The 21,685-nt window shown below is 43.1% G+C and overlaps 1 protein-coding gene across 2 annotated transcripts in view; it reads right to left on the reverse strand.

Moving 5' to 3' along the window:
• The window catches only part of LOC147703510 (uncharacterized), a 172,481-nt gene that overhangs the window by 138,368 nt on the left and 12,428 nt on the right, over positions 1–21,685 (reverse strand). For both annotated transcript variants that reach the window (XM_086931879.1, XM_086931878.1), the window contains exons 2-3: positions 9,089–9,215; positions 4,380–4,490 (exon numbers count right to left, since the gene is read on the reverse strand). In XM_086931879.1, coding sequence (XP_086788005.1) covers positions 4,380–4,490; positions 9,089–9,215 — 238 coding nt within the window. The remainder of the gene's footprint in view (positions 1–4,379; positions 4,491–9,088; positions 9,216–21,685) is intronic.

Raw genomic sequence — 21,685 nt, forward strand, 5'->3', positions numbered from 1 at the left:
GAACACAGGCTTAAGGCCCCATGAGATACTGATGGGAAGAGCAATGAGGCAAGCATGGGAGCCAGGACACAAGCTGCTAAATATATCTGATGATTTAGTACTGGAGTACTGCAAAGAGCTGGCTGACCAAGTGTGTTTATCTCTCACCAAGTTGGGGAAGACGCTGTCGCCAGACCAGTCACTCAGGTGATTGGGGGGTGCTGAAGAAACATACTCGAAAATCTTGCCTTGCACCAAGGTGGGGAAAACCACGTCAAGTAATCTTGCTTACCACCACAGCTGTAAAGTGTGCAGGAGTTCCATACTGGATTCATGCCAATCACACGAAAAAGGGGACTGAACCTGAAGAAACTGAGGCTGAAGGTTGTGCAGCTGAGGGGTCTCAGGAAATCGATCCTGAAGTAGCTGAAGAAGAGGAACATCCGAGCACTAGTCAGAATGATTGGATTCCAGTAATCGACATCCCTGCTGAATATGTGAGAACCAGAAGTCAAACTTACCAAGATAGACAGAGTGATAGTGAGGATGAGACAGGAATAGAAGGAGGTACTCAGATCATAGAAATCCAAGTCTAAGGTGATTCTGAGGAGGCCCAGATAGGGAAAGACCAAATAATCGACACCTCACCAAGAACTCCTCAGCCTAAAAAGGGACAGATAGAAATTAGGGCGAAGGCTCAAGCAGAAGAAAATCAAGGGTTCGAAGAGCTTGAGCAGGACCAGACAGGAATAGAAAATTGTGTTCAGGACGAAGAAGGTGAAACAGACAATAGCCAAATTCAGCAAGGACCTGAACAAGGCCAGATTAGTGACCAGGCAGAAGAAACTGAAATAAAACCTGGATCAAGTCAGATAGAGAGGGAAACAGAGGACAACATTGAAATAGATGTGCCACAACTGAACGAAAGTAAAAGAGCATTAGAAGAAGGCCAAAGCACAGTGCCAGTTAAAAGACTCAGAAAAGGAGACAAATGGCCTAGGTATGTCAAAAGAACTAGACTGCATTTAAAGAGAATTAATGAAGAACCTGAACAAGTAAATGAAGTAACTAGTCAAACTGATCAACCTGTGATACAGCCAAGAAGGAGAAGTCCATGATTAAAGAGACTGAATAATAAGTACAAAAGCCCTGAGTGGACCTACATTATTTTGAAAACCTGGAAATAAGTGACGAAAGTGATGAAGATTTGATTACTGATCAAACTGACAAGGAAGTGAGGCCAACCTGAAATTTGCACAGGGTAAAAGCTGTGTAAAAATTACAAAGAGGGGTTGAATCTCCTTTAGTCAGAAATGGCTGATCATACTGTTAATGGAATACCGAAAAGAAATTGTTTGAAGACATGTTGTAGAGTATGTTTATGTAGTATAGCAATAGTACTCGTAGTTTGGATAGGACTAACAATAGCTATTCCTTCCATGATGAGTAAAGACACACATTTGTACCCTACTGAGCAACTGCCAAAAGATACAGAAGAGCTACAAACAAGAGATACACTACAAAGAGTAGATACACAAGAGAGAGCACTTACCATTAAGCAAACTAAAGTAGACTTAGAAGCACCAGATGAGGAAGGACTACATTACAATAGAATTAAAAACAGAACTCATTTAAATGTATTTGCAAACCTATTAGTACACTATGTAGAAGCAATGGAGATAGAAGACTTATGTCTGCATTAAGTTACCTACTTCGGTAGCTGAAGGTGTGACTTACCACCATTTACCACTAACCTATGGAATTTCCTGTGGTGTTTTAGCTAGCTTATTTTACAAGAAAGGACCTTTACAGAATTATTATTCTAATTTAGACGTGATATTATCTGAACTTCCTGTTCGAAGAGACCTGAATCCTGTACATACCACAAGAAATGTAGCACGCTACATGAGTGAATATTTTCTAACTTTAGGTACAATAGATATAGCTGACGCACACAAGAATAATCTAACATGTTTGTTGCAAGAAAAAGAAAAGATATTTTTGAATATGGTTGAGAAAAGAAGAGAGAATTTCCAGAGAAAAGCAAATGATAAAAATCACAAAATTCCTAAATGGGCTTAAAGTATAGGGAGCACCTCAAATGGTGGGGCTAGTGCTGCTATGTTGCTGGATTTCGAAAAGAAGGGGAAACTCTGTCTCCACAGGGAGAAAACTAGTTATTATAACAATGTATTCATTGGTTCCAGTGAATGTGAACACATTTACAAGGTAATTGGGGGTTGGGGTTTTAAAGATGGGCCCGAACCTGTGTTTCCCGGGATTTATTATATATGTGGGAACAAGGCTTATTTCAAACTACCAGACCATTGGTATGGGAGTTGTTATTTTGGTATTGTCTTTCCAAAGATATACCATGTGGGTAAAATTATTGGAAGCAATGAAGAAACCAATTGGATTAATATGTAGTAAAAGAGCTAGTGTTGGTGAAATATTAGGTGATATATTTAGTGCATTGATACCAACAGTGGGAGTGGCTCTGAATACACACAGAATCTGCAAATTGTCAACAGTAGTGGATCGGTTATCAACTGACACTGCTGGAGGGTTCCTGATGGTCAATACCGAATTGGTTGCGATCAGATCAAAGGTTTTAAAAAAACTACTTGCTCTTGATACATTATTGGCAAAAGAGGGCGGAGTCTGTAGAATGTTGAAGGCGCAACATTGTTGCACTTACATACCAGACAAAAGTGTTGAAATTAAAAAGGTATGTGAGAAATATTACTAATTTTGAAAAGGAGCTCAAAGCACTGGAGGTTGATAATGGATGGAAGAGGCTTACTGATGGTCTCTCCTCTGTAGGTAGTTGGCTTTCTAATGTAGGAAAGAGTATTGTAGGTAAAAATACTGATGCCAATGGTGGGAATAGGCCTACTAGTTTTAGGGATAATAATTTGTTGCAAGTGTCGAAAGCATAAAAAGAAATACTCCATGCATAGGCGAGGAGTAAAGAGAAACATTGATGAGCTTGAATTAGAAGAAATGAATAGCAAAATATATAAGAAAAGGAAAAATTCTCATAATAATAATGAGAAAAAGCAAAATAGAAAGTTTGACTACCACTGTAGTCAGTGGTGCTGCTATGTATATGGAGTTCATTCCTATAAGTACCGATATCTGTGTCAGATTTTTGTTATTATCGCTGTGCAACCATATCCTGTCCCTGTCATTATAACATCTTCATTTTCGCCACTTCCCCCGGGTAAATACTCCAACAACTAAACTTTGAGTGAATCGTCAGTATGTAATCTGTAATGGATCTAGTGAAACGCTCACTCAGCATTTCCCTCTTCTTCAATTAATACTGAAAATATTGACCAAAAGGGTTGGATAAGGTGACGAATACAAGGGTGGTCCACCTCAGAACCACTAACCTGTCGCTGTCTACACCACTTCACTTTCTAACACAAAGCAGATCACTATTCCTTCTGTTTTGCGATATGTTGATGATAGGTGTGAGGGAGATACATTTTCTGTTTCAAAGAATGTATGTTTGCCAACTGTCGAGGCCTTGGTGTAATGGCTCAATACTTTAGTGGTTTTGTTTTTTAATACAGATAAATTGTGTTATTTATTGTGTAGTTTCCATGTTTGAATTTTCTATTTGAACGAGGTTCGTATAGTTTGTGTAAACTATAAATGATCTAGTTGTTAAATGACATGATTTGTTCTCTTGTGTGAGTTTCTCTCATTCTTTCTCCTTTGTACCTTCTTCAGTCCTCTAAGCTAGACCGCCAATATTATTTTTTCACTGTCTGTCATTTCCCTATTGTTTTACATTTCTTCACAGACACATTAACCCCTTGCATGCGGCCGCGATGCTGCACCTGGGCAGCAAAATCGCAAGTGGGCGGGTTTATGACGGCCCCCAGCCGTCATCAGCACACAAGCGCCGTAGTGCATGACGGACGGGGGCCGTCCTCAGCATTCAAGGGGTTGACAGTAACAGCATTCATAAGTACCCTGATTAATGATCCTTTTTGTCCTTTAAACCAAGAGTGATGTGGCAATGCTGCATGAGTGAAAAGGGGACTATGGTTCCCATAAATACAAGGTCAGTGTTGAAACACGATCAAATCACAGTAGAAAACAGGGCAGCAACAATGCTGCAACACGCAATTCTCTATTTACATGAAACGAATGTTAATTCTGGAGACCGTGTAGTATTATTGATATTGCTCCAGTACATAACAATCAAATTTATCATGAAACTATAAATTAGTCTTTTGAGGGTCTAGTCCAGTCTGCATTCCTGTTGCGTTGTTTATTTCTTAACCTTGTAACCACTCCTGTGAATGTCTACTTTAGCTACTGGTATGCATCGCAGAGATAAATCAAAACATTAGTGCCCGACGACAGTTCTTTTAATTTTCACTTACTTGCAGAATTCCTAATGTTGTGTCCTCCCTTGGAGTCCTGGGCGTTAATGCGACATAACTCTTGCTTTTCTTTTGCTCTTAATGAGATAACAGTTGTGGTGATAAGGGGACCTGGATTGCAAATCTTACAATTAGAATTTCCGTTATAGGTTCTATGCAACGAGATCAAATATTAAGAGAGTTATAACGCTTTGAAATGACAAAAACATTGACCTCGAACCTTTGAGAAATACTGGAATCAATGAAAATAAAAGTGTATACATAAAACAATAGAAAAAAACGAATGGAAAAGGATATAAACAACAGAATTCAAATGGAAGGCAACTATAGATCTATAGTTACAGAAACAAAGAAGGAAACAAAAAAATCTAATCTGAGAAACCAACATCGGAGTCAGTGAATATAACTTATCCAGCTAAAATTCAGCAAAACATTTATCACAAAAAACACAGACTAGAAATCGGTGTCCCAGAAACAAGGTGACTCGATTATGTTACGTGGTGCCCAAATTAATAACGAGTTTCTTCTTGCAAAAAACGAAACAGATAAAACTGTATCAATAATCAAATGTCACACACTAAATCTAACAAAATACATACAGAGAACGTTATGAAAAGGTAGAAAGGCACAGCACCTAATCACAGAGTATATTCTTTCTTGAAGTAACAACCCATTCATATTCAAAAGATGTATATTAGGAATGTTGAGAGCTTCTTTGGAGACAATGGAGCAGCAGTGTGCTATAGATGCGGGATATGCTTGCTGCTTTTAATATTACAATGTCCTCATTCTCAGTCTCTGCATCTGTCTTTCTCCTGCCTCTCAACAATATGTAGATTGAAGCGAGAGGCAGAGGCTGTGGACCAGGCCACACAGATGACTTTCACCCTCCCTCTTCCCTTAACTCACAATATCACTGGATCTGGAATCGTCAGAAGGAGGAAGAAGGGAATCCTGGTCAGCTTGTGGGTCTCGCTGGCTCGACTGAACAAGAAAAAGCAGTTAGGCCGAGCTCAGGGAGAACCAGAGGCTGATTTCAACCTCCTTTCACAGTGGCTCTGTATGTTCAACAATTAACAGCTGTGACCCTTCCCGTGGCTGTAATTGTTGGACATTCACAAAAAGAGATGTGAAACAAAGGCTTCAGAGCTGTGGAGGGGGGTTCAAGCCCATCTATCTCCTGGGAGACCTCTGTTTTTAATTAGGACACGTTGCCCTCATGGGTGGAATATTTTAAAAGTCTAATAGCCCGCCATGGAGGCCTATACCATCCATTAAAGCCCCACTCCCTTGTTATAGGCCCGAGCCGAATGCTGGAGCGGAATTTTATTGGGTGGTATAGCTGCTACAGCAGGCTGTAAGGCTATAAATCATCCTAAATGTACATAAATTCCATTATACAACAAATGTAAGAGTTACATAAAGATCTAGGCAGAGCACAGCTCTGTGAAAGGTAAAGTAAATATGAATAACAAACACTTTTTGAGTAATTATTTCTCAGATGTCCTTAACTGTATCTGTACAAGAACAAAGGTGCCTCCTGGTCCACAGACTGCTGACAGTAGGTGAATATAGTACACAAAAAGAACAGCTCAGAAATACTAAATCACCTCACATGCTCAAATCCGGCTAGAGTTCGGGCTAACCTCACAGCAATGGCTAATAAAAGCCAGGTTCCTAGCTTATTGCCTGAAAGCCAAGCAGGCACAGGGGCACACGCTGAAAAATTCCATCTGAAAATTAATAAGCAATCCAGCAACAAACTGGCATACGTTTTTAACTCACTCTTTGGAGACTTCAGAAGCACGCACAATCTGGAGAAGTGGGCTGTGTACTGTCCCGCTTTGGGGGTCGCCAGAGGCCTGGCAGGACACACGCTCTTGCGCGGGGGCTGGCTGCGCAGCAACAAGGACACACGATGACACCAGTGTCCTGGTCGGAAGTGACGTGCCCGAGCGCGCGCCCTTCTTTTATTGTACGCCGCAGGCCACGCCTGGCCTGCGGATGTAGGGGTGCGTGTGCGTGAGTAGACTAGACCGCTTACGGATATTACATCCCTATCCAACTATACAATTGTTTTTTTTTTTTTAACAGATAAGAAAAAACAGATTCAGTCTTATAACATGTTAGACGAAACGCCTGGGTACTTGCGTGTCCCTTGATGACAGACTCAGGGTCTCAGCAGGCAGGCATAGTCCTTCAGTTTCTGGCTCGGTGGAGGGTTGGGCCTCAGGTTGTATCTTCGGGCGCTGCCCCTGCCACCTTCACTAGTCTGATAAGTGTCTCTGGTTGCAGCCGCCAGTGTTTGGGGCGCTGCCGCGGAGTCATGTTCCTCCGCTTGACACTCTGGGGAATTGGTGTTTTCTTCGCTAGCTGTCGCCATCCCGCTTGGTCGGATATCCTCTCCTGCTGCCTCCGATCGCTGTCTGGACTCCTGCGGGAGGGCCTTGAACCACGAAGTGTTTCGCGATACTTCCTCTTCTCCTCTTTTGGCCGTGACCATGGTGCCCTTTGTGGATGCGACTGTCCACGTGCCTGGTTCATAGCGGGTTTGGAACTTCCCTCCGGGACGTCTGTTCCGGATAATCACTCGGGTCCCCGGGCTTAGGCTCCTAGGATGGGCCCCCCTGTGCATGCTGACACGTTGGTTCCCTTGTCGTCTTCGTGACTGGACTTCTTCAGTGTCGGCCGGGGGTGGTGTCCACCCCGGGGCAGTTGGGAGGAGGTCTCTCCGTGGTCCTTGGAACATAAGGGTCCATGGGCTCCTTTGCGTTGCGCAGTGGGGTGTGCCCCTGTACTCCCGCAGGAATTCATGTAGCCTTTGCTCAGGATCAGCTTGTTCCACTAAGGCGATTCGGAACACTTTATTAAGGGTCCGCATAAACCTCTCCACGTCTCCGTTTGCCTGTGGCCACTGAGGTGTAATGGGGCGATGTTGAATCCCTCTTGTCGTAAGGAACGTGGCGAATTCCGCCCCTTGGAAGGGCGGTCCATTGTCGCTCCGTATCTCCGAAGGGTAGCTGAACATAGAGAAGATCTTTTCCAGCGCCGGTCCTACATGAGCAAACGCCGTTGAGATGACCCTCTCCACTACTGGATACTTGGAGTATGAGTCAATGGCTACCAAGGTGTGTCCTTCTCCCGGGAAACTTCCAAAATCTATGCTAACCTTGGACCAGGGGGATGCGCAGGCATCTCTGTGATTATTGGCACTGGTCTCTCCAGGTCGCTAGTCAGCTGACCGGCCATGGAGCTTTTTACATATTCTTCCACCCTGGTTTCCAGGTCTGGAAACCATACCTTTTCTCTCATGCGCGCCTTCATTTTCGTCGACCCTTGATGCCCTCCATGGGCCAGTTGTATTGCCCGGTGTCTCAGGCTGTGGGGTATGACCAGTCGTGACCCTCTCAGCAATACTCCATCGTCCGTGGTACTCAGCTCGTGCCGTATCCGCCAGAATTTGGTGAGTGATTCTTTGTCTTCCGCGACCCAGGAAGTGGGCGGGCGTAGATATTCAGCCCACGATCCATCTTGGACTGCCTGAATCGTTCTCCGGTATACGTTATCGGTGGTCGCGGCTTTTTTTTATGTCTTCTATGGTCATACTGTTCGGGCATGATGTGAGGGCTACCCACTGAGCATACTCCACACAGTCGTCTTCCGTTGGTTCAGGTTCCTGTGGCGAGGGGTGGCATGACAGATAGTCCGCAGGATTTTTGACCCCCGGGCGGTAGGTGACTTCCATCTCATACGATTGTAGTTGTATCACCCAACGTTCAATGCGAGGTGGCGGATGGGGGGCAGTTCTTTGAAGAGGGACACTAGTGGTTGGTGGTCCGTGATCATTACAAACGGGTGGCCTTGTAAGTATAGGTGGAAATGGCCGCAGGCCCACTTGATAGCGAGAGCCTCCCTCTCGATTTGGGCATACCTGGTCTCCGTCGGGGTTAAGGCCTTGCTGGCAAAAGCTAGCGCCGTCCACTGGCCGGGCTCATGTTCTTGGGTCAGGACAGCGCCAAGACCCATATATCATCAGTGATGTCATCAGTGATGTCACTGACCATGTCATGAATGATGTAATATGTGACATCATCAGCAGTGGATTGCGGGTGCGCGATATATAGTTAGTGCAACTAACTATATATGCGAATTTCAATGGTTTTGTGTGAGTAAAATATGGTTTTGTAAATGCTAATTCCTAACTATATATGGTCTATAACCTATGGTTTTTTCAGTGAATATATATATATATATATATATATATATATATATATATACACACATATACATATACATATAGGTAGCATATCTATAAACTCAAAAACAAATATATTACATTGCAATTACATAGGAAATCAGGAACTTTTGCTTTCTGTATATTCTTCAGAGTGATTCCTAGTTCCTATTATCTCCCTCAACAATTGTCACTAGCGGGCCTCTTAGCAGCTTCTTGACATGTTAACCTGTGTCCCACCCCAGATCATTCCAACCTCCTTTTAAACCAGCACCTATGAGCAGTGATTTAATGGCCATATATTATTTATCACATTCATCATCAAATCGTACCCAAGTTGTTGACTGGTATGCCAAACATAAAGCTATTTACAATTATTTAGGATGGATTTAAAAAAACATACTTTCTATTAATCCTGAAAGAAAATGTATTTGTTAAGGTATAAAATATGAATATGTAGACAGTGTAACCTTACCCAGGGAGATTAAGGCCTGGTGAATTTCCTTCATCACATTCACGTAAAGGTCTTTCTGCCAGTCATGCAGAAGCTTCCACTCCTCTTTGGAGAAATAGGCAGAAGCATCATGGGAGATAATTTGTGCCTGGAACAGAAAGTATTAGAAAGATTACAGCAAAAGTCCAAAACCTAAAATATACATATGCCTATAAAAATGTTTGGTATAGGAGGCTTCAGTGCACAGAACTAATTTGTATTCATTTTTTATAAATTACTCAAAAATAATAGAACGCTAACTATATAAATGTGCATTTTACTAAAGCTTTTACATGATGATTCAAAACACATGTAATGCATCTTAACTGTAGGCGCACAAGTGTGATTTTGAGTAATAATATACAGTCCAAAAGGTACTGGAAAGAATAAAACGTTCATCTATAAATTGCATAACTTTTAATCTTCTCCAGAACTAAATTAGTTATGGGGCCAAGAGCGAATGATCAGTGAAGGATATTCTAGAAGTGAAAAGCAGTGCACAAAACGCCCAATTCTGCTTCAGTTCTCCACAAACAAGGACAAGCATTTGCAATGCAATAGGTCTCGCATTTGCGAGATTTTAAGCTATTGGAATTGTAAATGACAATGCTTTTATTTATGTGTTTTGAAAATGTGCAAGCGGTGCTTATAGTCCTTGCTTACGAGAAACAAGACTGGCAGTAACTACCCTTCTTTTACTGCCAGCCTTGCTTCTATAAGTACAAAGTGCGTGTACCGTTTGCAAGTTTTCAAAACACATAAATAAAAGGCGTTGTCATTTACAATGCCAATAGCTCAAACTCTCGAGACCTATTGCATTGCAAATGCTTGTTAGTTGTGATTCCACAGTTTGACCTGGAATTTACCCTGCATGTAAAAATGTGTCAGGTGCACTTTGGCAGTCTTTGATGCTTGCAGTCTCTGTGTTTATAGTGTAAGTCAAGACAGGGCTTGGGGCTGTAGTCAATATGGAAACTCACTTGGTATGCTGTAAACAATCGCAAGGCAGACATCTGGGTTTCCCTTGGCAGACTTGGTTAGCTAATGACAAAGCAGTGACGGTGGCACTTGAAGACGGACAAAGTCCGTTCCTTCCAGCCCTAGAACAATCCCGTTTTACTCTGTATTACATCAACAAATCTTTAATATTGCCTCAACTACTTTCATTCTTTCTTGCACCAATGCTTCACGACCTTCAGAAGCCTTGCAGACTGCTAAAAGCACAGCCCACCCACCAGAGATTAAGGTGTGCAATAAAGTACTGCTTTACGCTTGGTCAGTGGGAATAAAAAAATATGAGAAGTATTTGGTTCATTGAAAGTGAGAAGAGTCAACGGTGTCATGAGTAACGTCCTTGTTTTTTCCAGTGCTCTTGTGTGTCCACTGCGCCCTGGGCTCTCTGATTTTCTGTGAGAATAGAAGCTTACTCATAAGACTACCCTCAGTACTTTTCACAAATGTGGAGAAACATTTTTAAAAAAAATAGATAAACTGCACCCCAAAGGAAAGAAAAACTAGTGGGACACTTTCTTAGCAGCAGGCAGTTTAACCCTCTGAGCTGGATTAGGATGAGTCAAACTTTCCACTACAGAAACCTCCGATCTGTTTCTAGGAAGCCGATTAATGACAGGGCTTCTCTTGACATTTTAATTGATGTCTGGAAGTTGCTGGAGGGCAGGAACGAAACTGAAAGTACAGTGGGAGCTCACGAGACGCCGTGAGCGTGCACATCGACTGTCCCGGCGCAAGCTGAGGATCGCCAGAGAAGTCTATACGCTCTGGGGCTCAGAGTCTGAATCCGAGGCCGAAGTGTCCTTGAGCGGCCGCCTGAGCAGAGAGGTACACCGAGTACCCCGTGAGCTCTGGGGACACGCTGCAAGGCATCGCACTGAAGTATGGCGTAACGGTAAGGAATGCGGGGAGGGAGTACCTGTATGGAGGGGGCGTCAGGGGCTGGAAGGTTCTGCCGTGATGCCTTCGTCCTGGCGGGGGAAGGAAACAAAGTCTGTTGTCTTGGAAGAATATGGTGGGGGTCGGCAGTTGGCGCAGGGCTGGCTGACACTGGAGGGGGTGCAGGGACAGCTGGGGAATGAAGGGGAGCAACCTGGTGAGATACGTAGGAGGGTATGTGGCAGTAGGAGGGAGCGCTCACCTGATGATTAACCTGGTAAGATAAGACGTACATTTTCTGTTACCCCTGTTCACGTGTTTTTGGAGAGTAGTCCGCCAGCCATACCTTCACTCTAAGCACAGAAGTAGGCGCCTGCTCTGGCCTGGGGGTGGGGGAGGGGGCGGGGGGGGGGGGGGGTTACTTAGTGCACAATGATTGGGAATCACTTAAGTCGGTGCCTAATTGTGCCATGGGGTACTTCTGAGTACACGCTCAATCGGAGCATACAAATGCTTTTTGAAGCATGTCAAAAATTGCAATGACAAAGTCTAAATCCGTTTTCCAAGCAAATTTAATTAAACACCACTTTAAAAAAAAAAAGAAAATCCTACCTTTTTCAGCCATAAAACAAAATAACCCCACAAATCCTATTGTACATGAAGAATGTGTCTGCAAGTGGCCGTTTTGAAAACAATAGAGTTTAGCATTGCTGTTTAGGAATGCTGCATGACATAAGCAGGGTTCGTAAAGGAATAAAAAAACGGGTGGAAAGCAACGTTAATAAAAACAAAAGCTGTGCGCTTGTAACAGAATAATAAAAAAAAACGTGAAGCAGCAACAGGGGGAAAGTGATGGACAGAAAAGCAACGGGTGGAAAGCAATGTTAAGCCAATAGTCCAGGCTTGTTGTAGGTGTAATGTTATTTGTTGTGTAATATAGCTGGATGAATTGACAGAAGCAGCAAAATACCAGTTGGGCGGCACACTATGCTAAGCACGCATTTTTAGCTTGTGTTTTAAGCCACGCCCTTTATTACAGCGGCCACGACCCTATGAGAGACTACCGTTTTTTATCTCACTTAAAAAGAGGGGTAGGGCTGGGCCAAGGTCAGTGAAATGTGATGCCTTGGATAGGTGGAACGAACTGGGAGCTGAGTAATCGTATATGAAGCCGCTACCTCTGAAAAGTGGGTAAAGAAATGGGGCAGTGTTAGTCAGGCCAGGCCGGCCCTTTGCAATGTGGATAGACCAGTTTAGGGCTGGAGCAGTGCCACTTACTGTGGGGTATTGGAATACACTAAAACATAAGTGTTTCTTTACAAGCACTCTCACACGAGATTCGCTGATGCAAGATAAACAAGTGAAAGCGCGTCGCTCACTGGGGCTTGAGGACATCCCGAACTGAGTGCGCGTGCACATTACCAAAGTGAAACTGCGTGAGGCTTGTGATGACGGAAAGTGATGTGCACATCGCATGTCTGTACGCGTGCACATCTCCTCAGTAAAAGAGACGCCGTACACGTTTGGAATCGAGTCAACTAATGAGCAACAGCACTTATTCGATTTCCTGCGCTGTCATCATCGGGCCAATCGTTTACAGTGATGTTATAATAATGTTTTATTTTAAACAAACCCTACCTCTTTTTGTCTACCTTGTTCCTTCGCCTCGTAAGTACACGGGGACTGCAGCCGCAGAAGCCTCCCGCCTTCAGCCTAGAGCGCATTGGGAGGATGCCGGCAGGGACAGAGGGCAAGCGGAATCCCTCCTGAGTGAGAAACAGCACTTCTCCTCAGCCATGCACAAAGCGCCGACCAGCCGCCAACAACTCAGGCCGATGGCGCTGTCCAGCCGAGCACGCGTTGGGAGCGCTCGAAAGTTAAGAGACTCTGTGCACGTCCAACTCAGGCCGATGGGGTTGTCCAGGCGAGCATGCGATAGGTGGGAGCGCTTGAAATTTTAGAGATGCCTGCTGTCTGGGGGCAAGCTCCAGGCACAAGGTGAAAGAAACACTGCGCGTGCCCGTGTGCTGTCCTGGAGCAAGCTGATACAAATGCCGTGAGCGTGCACATCGCCGGTCTGAGAAAGTGCACATCTCCTGTCCCCCTTCCAAAGTCAAGTCGGCGACAATAGAACTCGCTAGCAAGCAGCTTAGCTGCGCCGCTAGGCGAGACCTAAAAAAACTGTCAAAAAGATATTTTCCTTCTAGGTACTGAAGTGCCACCTGCCAGGGCTCTCTGCACACAGCTTGATAAATAGCACATGTCTTTAATGATGGCCAGTGAAGACGTACATTAAAGGTAAGATGTGCTTAATGTTCTTGCTTTCATAATTACAAGGGCTGCAGAACGAAGGCAAACCTTTAAGGGGATGTGAGAAACTTTGAATGGAACTGTAAGGAGAACCACGCCCTGAACAACCAAAAAAAACTGGCACTGAGGAAGGATGTCCATAATTTTTCTCAACATGTGGAGCTTGAAGTGGGCTCTTTTGGTCATTTGGCTCCAGTGTCTACTGAAAGTAAGATGATAATCTTAAAAATAACTGCCCTATCTAGCAGATACAACAATTGTATTTGTGACCTGATTAAAAGGCGATGGAAAACAATGATACTACACTTGAAATATGTTTTGGGGTAAAAAAAGAAAATACTTTGTGCTCGATGTAGAGTTTAGCAGACAGGGTGCTCTGCCACAAGTGGCAGAATACTCTGCCTGCCAAATCGACAGCCTGCTCTTCCAACTACAGTCATATGGACCATCATCTTTCTGACTGTGATGCCCTCCCTGGCTTTGCCATCAGAAAGCAAACTCCACCTGCCCCATTTAGAGCTGACAATCAGATGCATTTCTTTTTCTGCCCATCACTGCCACGAAAATCCTAGAAGTCTCAAACTCAAAGAAATACCATCCCACACCCTGTCAGCGCATTCCTGGGGTGTCGGGGTCATTCGTTTTTTGTTTTTGCAAGAATACAAAAAGGTTTGGTACGAAGCCACCTGTATGGCAGTAGCCTTTCACCAAACTTACAGTACCTACTGAAAAACCGCCATTGTGGAGGTTTCTCTGAAGGCACTGCTATACCAGAGGTGATCTCAAAATATGGCAGTCTTAGGTAGGTCAGGCTGGCGGACCTAATAACCTTCTCTTCCCTGAAGGACAGAATAAAGACCAGCATGGTCTAGATCATGCTCTTTGTATTTCGAAAATTAAATGTATGTGTGTGTTAATCCTGAATAAAAAAATAAAGTATACATCTCAGGCACTGGTAATTACTCGGCGCAACATCCCAGACTATTATTTTTCACACCATGCCAGCTTAGTTTGGGCCCAGCCATAGCTAAATCAGTCTTGGTCCTTCTTTAACATGAACAAATCAGCCCGAGCTGCAAGAACAGGTCCTCCCTGAACCGGAGCAACCCAAAACTGGTTTTACCCTTATTGGGGCCACGTCAGTCAGGCGCCGCTTGGTTTCAGGGGCACTGTGAGCTCGAGACCTATGTCTTGGCTTACCCATCGTACCTATGGCACTGCACAGAAATATACAAAGAAAATGATGGATGGAAGCTTGAATAAATCTTAACCACTGTAGTTACTTGGGGCCACATCCCATTTTACCCACTGTAGTTACGTGGGGCCACATCCCACTCCATCATTATTTTGTACACTATGCCACCTCAGTTTGGTACCAGCTAAATGCAAATCAGTCTTGATCCTGCTCCAATAGGGACAGTCCAGCCCAAACTGCTGGGCCAAGATCTCCCTAAACCGGAATACAAACAACCCAATATCGGTTTGACCCTGATTGAGGCGCATCAGTCGAGTGCAGCTTGGCTTCAGTGCACAGTGAGCATAACATTCACATCTGGGCATACCCTTTGCACTTATGGTGTTGCACTGAAGTATGCAAAAAAATAATGAATGAAATGCTTGAATTAATCTCAGTCACTGGTAATTTGACCACATCACATTCCATCGTTATTTTGCACACCATGCTACCTCAGTTTTGATCCAGCCACATGCAAATAAATGTTGATCCTGCTCCAATACCAGTCCAGCCCAAACTCCCAGTCCAGGTCTTCCCTGAAGCAAAACACAAGCAACGAAAGACGTTGAAAAGTGATGGACTGGAATGTGGACCCAAGCGATTGCCAGTGGCTGAGATTAATTCAAGCATTCCATCCATCACTTCTTTGAATGCTGAACTCAGAGTAAGAGACAAAAGCTATTGGTCATCAGATAGCATATGGTAAAGGTAATGTGTGACATGGAAAGTACATACTGGTAGTAAATAAAATTAAAGACGCTTTAAATACAGTTAAATCATACAATTAATTACCGCATGTCGAAACAACACCGATTTTACATCATTCCTGAGCTTGAAATCAAGAAAAAAAGTGTGTTCCAGGCTTCTGGGTCTTTGGCATGTACGATCCTGCCTCCAATTTGATTTTGTTTGGGGGGTGCTGGTGACTTTCTGCTGCTAATATTGGGGAGGTATTCTAAATTTGACATGAAAAAATGGAGAACCAGTGTAAAGTTCTCAATGTCAGTTTCATGGTATCTTTTCTGAACGACCATTAATTGATTGCCTGCTCTATTTTGTACTTCAAGTAATAATTCATTGTATTTTTTGGAGCTCAATATATCAGCCATTATGGAGATCTAATGTACTTCAGGACAGGAGCGGAAGTTGAAATAGGAATCCCTTCACCATGACAATTCTTTGAACGAACGATTACACCCAAGTTGCTAAATCTAATAAAGATTTGGTGAATTTACCTAAGGAGAATGGCCATCCAAATGCGATCTGATTGGTGGGGTGTTTGCAAATCAGCAGTGTTTATGGTTTTGCGCTGTTCAGCTTAGGCCCTTCTCCTGCATTCATTGCTGGATGATTGCTACATTTTCTTTGTTTCTGGATTCAATTAATATGGTGCCCGACTGTAGACATTTAACAGTAACTGACGCAGTGATGAGAACTGCAACCCAACAATCAATGTCTACATTATTAGACCCCTTTTACGCGTTACTGAAGTGTCTACAGTCCCAGTGTACCTTTATAATTTTATTTTATTATTTTCATTGCATAATTCCAGAACAACATACAAACAAAATGCTACATGAAGCCTAAAAAGATCCGATGTTACCACAGGATCACAATCAAAATACATATAAAAATGTATTGTACCCTAGTTCGACAAGTGCAGGTGTGTCCCGGTGTTTAACTCGTGGGTTTCGTCCAGGAGGGAAGAGCTACAGGTTCTGGATGAGTTCAGGTCAGTTGACAGTAATCCCACCATTTCCCCCAGATCTTGGAACCTTTGAAATGGTTTTATAATAGATTTCGAAGAACTAGCGTCTCGTGTGGTACAGGCAGGTACAGGGGGGTTAAGATCGCATGGTTTTTCGTGTCCTCTGTCAGTTTGGTTTAAGTTTCTTTTCCCAGGTCGGAAGGTAGATAGCATTCGATGTAATGCTGGTAGGCATGTAGGTTAAGTGAAGGTCTATAATTAGCCTTGCATTTTGTGACTTCTGTTTTTTTTTGGGAGACTATGTGTTCTTTCAAAAAACTTTCAAAGGATGTAGTGGCCAGAGTGGAGAATGCTCACATGGTGACATTGTTTTATGTGAATCCATTGACATCCAGGAAAGCTTGTTTAAATTACGTTAGGGAGAAAATGGCAACTTGAAGCCTGATGTATTAACCCCTGTTCACAAATAAGGATGTGCAAATTTGCAGGCCAACTGGTTTGCGAAAAGGAATGCCATCTACGTTACAAAGAGGTCACCATGCAAATTGTCCAGGTGTAGGGGGCTGCAAAGAGATCTATCTCATGGACATTATTTAGGCAGGCTGCAATTTGCGACTCCCTGCAAATGGCAGTGAATGCAGGGATGGTGACCTGCAAGGGACAACTGCCGATTATGCTTTGCTGACCCAAACGAGATACGTTGTTAAAGCAGGCACTTTTCAATAAAAGGATAGGGGCTGCTTTAAACAAATATTTCCAGTTTGGAAGACCTTAAGCAGAACAATCCATGGTCCCTTTGACCACTATCTCATCTCCCTGAGGGCACCCAACATGATTCAGAAAGGAAACAGCTTCCCCTTTGCTAATCAGCAACCAGCTCAACTCCGGTGTCAGTATCTGATTAAGAGTTTGCAACCACAGTTGTTGTCACAAACCATTGATAGATATTATTGCTAAATGCAACTATGACTGGACACCCCCTTGCAAACAAACGTAGGAGCGACACCCCTTTCATGCCTCCACCTAAGATTGAGAATGAGCCGTAGAACCCCTTTTGTGAGTCACAAAGGCTTTTCAGCTACCCATGAGGTTCTTGGCATTCTGAACCTGTGTTTTAAATGTCATTATTCTGTTATGAATTTGGTATCAGTGAACCGCAAATGGCGAATGCGTTATTCATGAGTATTTTCATCATGTTACACCAATGGATTCACTGTGCATTTGAAGGTTTTGCATTGAACACTTGGGTTTCATCTTGTAAATAGCAGCCATGTTATTCGTTGCCCTTACAGTAGGCTTACAGTAGGCTCTCCCCATGGCAGAGTAAGCATTTAAAGGACATAACCTTAGCATGGGTTTGTGCTGACTTCTGCATGACCTGACGACAGCTGACCCTGTTGCTTGAGGCTAACCTCCCAAGCCAGTTCCTTGTTCAGCAGCTGGCGCAATAAAGTTCAAAGAGCAGGACATGTCCGACCTTTTATGGCACCATTCCCACGGCTTCTATCTCCGTCCCATCTGTTGCTGCTTTTCCTTTAAGACATGTTCATCGATCTAGTTGAAGGGTTTTATGGTGGGTTTGTCCGGCCTGATGGAACAGGAAACCAAGCATGTGTGCAATTCTTTTCTTAGCCTGGACTTATCCTGAAAGTGGTGCTTTGTGTGCACGTCCTGGGAGTGACTAATAATAATAAGGAATGTGTGTGCCTAGAGCACAATTTTCTGTATAAAAGGCCTGTGCGAAGGCCATGCAGCAGACTCTCTCATCCAGTTGCTTTAAGCGTGGCTGGGCGACGGAGCCTCACAATTAATGATAATAAAGATGTCTTTTCATATTTCAGATTCTGTGTTGATTTCTTTGCCACTTTTAAATGGACTACTTATTGGTAAGAACCCTGAGAAGGAGTATTGGAAATATTTGGTTCATCAGTTGGCGCCCAACTCGGGGGCTCATCATGGAAGTGAATACCTGGAGGAGAGAGTTTTTCAGAGAAAAGAACTATGCTGGGGAAGGCAAGACAGGAATCTACTAAAAGAGGTACTCTGTGCACGGAGGTTCTGGGGGATTCTCTGTCTTTGCGGCCTGGCATATTTTTGATTTTTCTGACTTAAAACTCTCCAAAAGATGTCACTCCTGACTGAGCAACCCTTTTTGGCGCAAGTTTTTTTAAAGAGACTGTTAGTGCAGTTAGAAATTGGCAGTTAGAATTTGGACATCTATTTCTTTGGTACAGCTGTGATAATTATTTAAGTGGGTCGCTCCCAGAGTCCTTAGTAGTTGACACTTTGCTGGTGCTTTTGTCGTATGCACCTTTGCGAGTGTTTTTGTTGTTGACGCTTTGCTAGTGTTTTTGTCGGTGACACTTTGCTAGCGTTTTTGTTGTTGTTGTATTATTTGACGCCTGCAGACGCCAAAAACCGAGGGTATTTGTTCTTTGCAGGGACTTGGTAAATCCCGTAACCCTTGAAGTTTGATGCTGGATTAGTGAGCTATAAGATGCCTGATCTTAGCGAATTTGAAGCTTTGTATTGGCCAACTTTGTATACGTTTGAATTAGCCGGTTTATCTAAATAGATTAGATTTACAAACATATTTCTTCCTTGGTGATTTTGTATCAGCAGGGAATTAAAATATGTCATAATACATAAACAAGGAAGTCGCGAAGCGGGGACAACGATCATCAGCGCAACATCAGTGGTACCTCCAAAGCAAGGCAGTTGATTTGCGAAAGGCGTTGCAGAAGAAAGGAGGAGCTGATTCGTTTATTTGTTGTTTGGGCTCTGTACCTGTTATGTGCTGGAAACCTCTGTCAGTGTACATTCCCTTGAGCCATTGGCCCGAGTTTTGGCCACATTCACACCTCTTTTGCTTTGCACCAGTGGAAAGGCAGTGCACCCAAGGATCCACGTTTGGAAAAAGGCACTACATTCTGGTGCCCAGGAGAGAGCAGCTTGAGCATCCTCTGACACTAAATGATGAGTGTTGGAGCCTGGAAGTGCTGCTGATTTTGCTAAATAGTGCTTGGATCTGCACGAGATGCTTTGTGCCCTTGATCAATAAACAGCACATCATTTGTAGTGCCTGCCACCAAGAAGAGACACTGGTGCATTGTTTTGAAACATTGAAACTTTCGAGTGAGCTGTGAGTGTTTTCCCCGGACGGCACTCCAACTAAACAGTATTGTCTCCTCATGAAAGGCCTGACTTGAAGAGGCCCAACGCGAAGAAAAAACTGGAAGCGGATCTGATGGACTTTGGGTATTTTTTGTGAGCTTATATAGACTTGAAGTTTGGAAAATAATTTTTGCTGCTTTGCTGGCATTGTTTTAAAGTATTTCTGTTTAGTAAGAACAGAATAACGTCCACTCTCTGTGGAAGAGTATCCCTTTTTCATCTGAGAGCATTGATCAGGAACACCATTGTTTCACTTAAACATCTAATGAATTACTGAAATGCATAAGAAGCTATATAAAACGTTATTAGATAATTCTAGGATTTGCTGTCTGCTTAGGACTGTGCAAGTATTACGCATTTGACCTTTTGTTGTTCTTTTTCCCTTGCTGAATTGTATTATGGTTTTTATTAAATTTTTGATTGGTTACCATTTGCCAGTTGCAGGGTCACGTAGGAGTACAAACGGTTCAGTTTGTGACCTGAGTAGTGGCAGTAGGCCTGCAGGACCTGCAGTGTCCCTATGACCTGCTAATAATCACAGCTGATGTACTCTACCAAGATTGCGTGAGCGACATTAGAAAATGGAGATTGTATTGAGGAATGACGATTTAATACTTTTATGTATTTTATTGGCTACTATATTTTGGTATGTTTCCCCCTACACTATTGACGTCTGCACCAACTTCCCAACATACTCTTTCTTTTTCTTCACATGAGTTTCATATTTTACCTGAACATGAACTGGTTAGGTCAGAGTTTACTGATAATTCCTTTTGGTACAGTATTTACATCAACACCAGCTAGTGATGAATATAGCCATGTATAGGTTATTGCCTATGTAAGGGCAAAAGGATGCTCTGAGGTTCTTGGCATTCTGAACCTGTGTTTTAAATGTCATTATTCTGTTATGAATTTGGTATCAGTGAACCGCAAATGGCGAATGCGTTATTCATGAGTATTTTCATCATGTTACACCAATGGATTCACTGTGCATTTGAAGGTTTTGCATTGAACACTTGGGTTTCATCTTGTAAATAGCAGCCATGTTATTCGTTGCCCTTACAGTAGGCTTACAGTAGGCTCTCCCCATGGCAGAGTAAGCATTTAAAGGACATAACCTTAGCATGGGTTTGTGCTGACTTCTGCATGACCTGACGACAGCTGACCCTGTTGCTTGAGGCTAACCTCCCAAGCCAGTTCCTTGTTCAGCAGCTGGCGCAATAAAGTTCAAAGAGCAGGACATGTCCGACCTTTTATGGCACCATTCCCACGGCTTCTATCTCCGTCCCATCTGTTGCTGCTTTTCCTTTAAGACATGTTCATCGATCTAGTTGAAGGGTTTTATGGTGGGTTTGTCCGGCCTGATGGAACAGGAAACCAAGCATGTGTGCAATTCTTTTCTTAGCCTGGACTTATCCTGAAAGTGGTGCTTTGTGTGCACGTCCTGGGAGTGACTAATAATAATAAGGAATGTGTGTGCCTAGAGCACAATTTTCTGTATAAAAGGCCTGTGCGAAGGCCATGCAGCAGACTCTCTCATCCAGTTGCTTTAAGCGTGGCTGGGCGACGGAGCCTCACAATTAATGATAATAAAGATGTCTTTTCATATTTCAGATTCTGTGTTGATTTCTTTGCCACTTTTAAATGGACTACTTATTGGTAAGAACCCTGAGAAGGAGTATTGGAAATATTTGGTTCATCACCCAAAAGGTGTTCAGAACATTTCCAAACACACAGTCTTGTGCAGTCACAGACCTTCTTGGGGAATCACCAGGTTTGCGAATGCAAAATATGTTCGTACATCGGACACTCGTTTCTATACTTGGGTCTTATTCTGTTATTTTGCCTGGAATAGACTTGTTTGCCATTTACTGGTTGTGGGTTGAAATTATGGTTTATTTCAGTATTTTAGAGTGAACTATTTATCTGCAACGTTACCAGTACCGCCAGTCAATCAGGTACTATAATAGGGGAAACAGCCTTCACTCCTAAGGTTATACTTAGTTTTACATTTTCCACACATTTTTTTACATTGTAAAGAATGTTGGCAGGCAAGTCTTTACAACGCAAGACGAAACCACGCATTTTAAGGCAATTTAAAAAATGGGAATTGGGGGCTCTCCCACCAAAAATATAAAATATTCAAATAGTACAAAACCTGTAAACAACAAATGCAATTAAAAAAGTATTTAAATTTAATGTGTAAGTGAGTCAATTTATTGTGTGATTAACGCTTTCCGTGCTCATGACGGAATGGTTCCGT

The sequence above is a fragment of the Lissotriton vulgaris genome, chromosome 7 (assembly GCF_964263255.1).
Source record: "Lissotriton vulgaris chromosome 7, aLisVul1.2, whole genome shotgun sequence".
NCBI classification, from domain to species: domain Eukaryota; kingdom Metazoa; phylum Chordata; class Amphibia; order Caudata; family Salamandridae; genus Lissotriton; species Lissotriton vulgaris.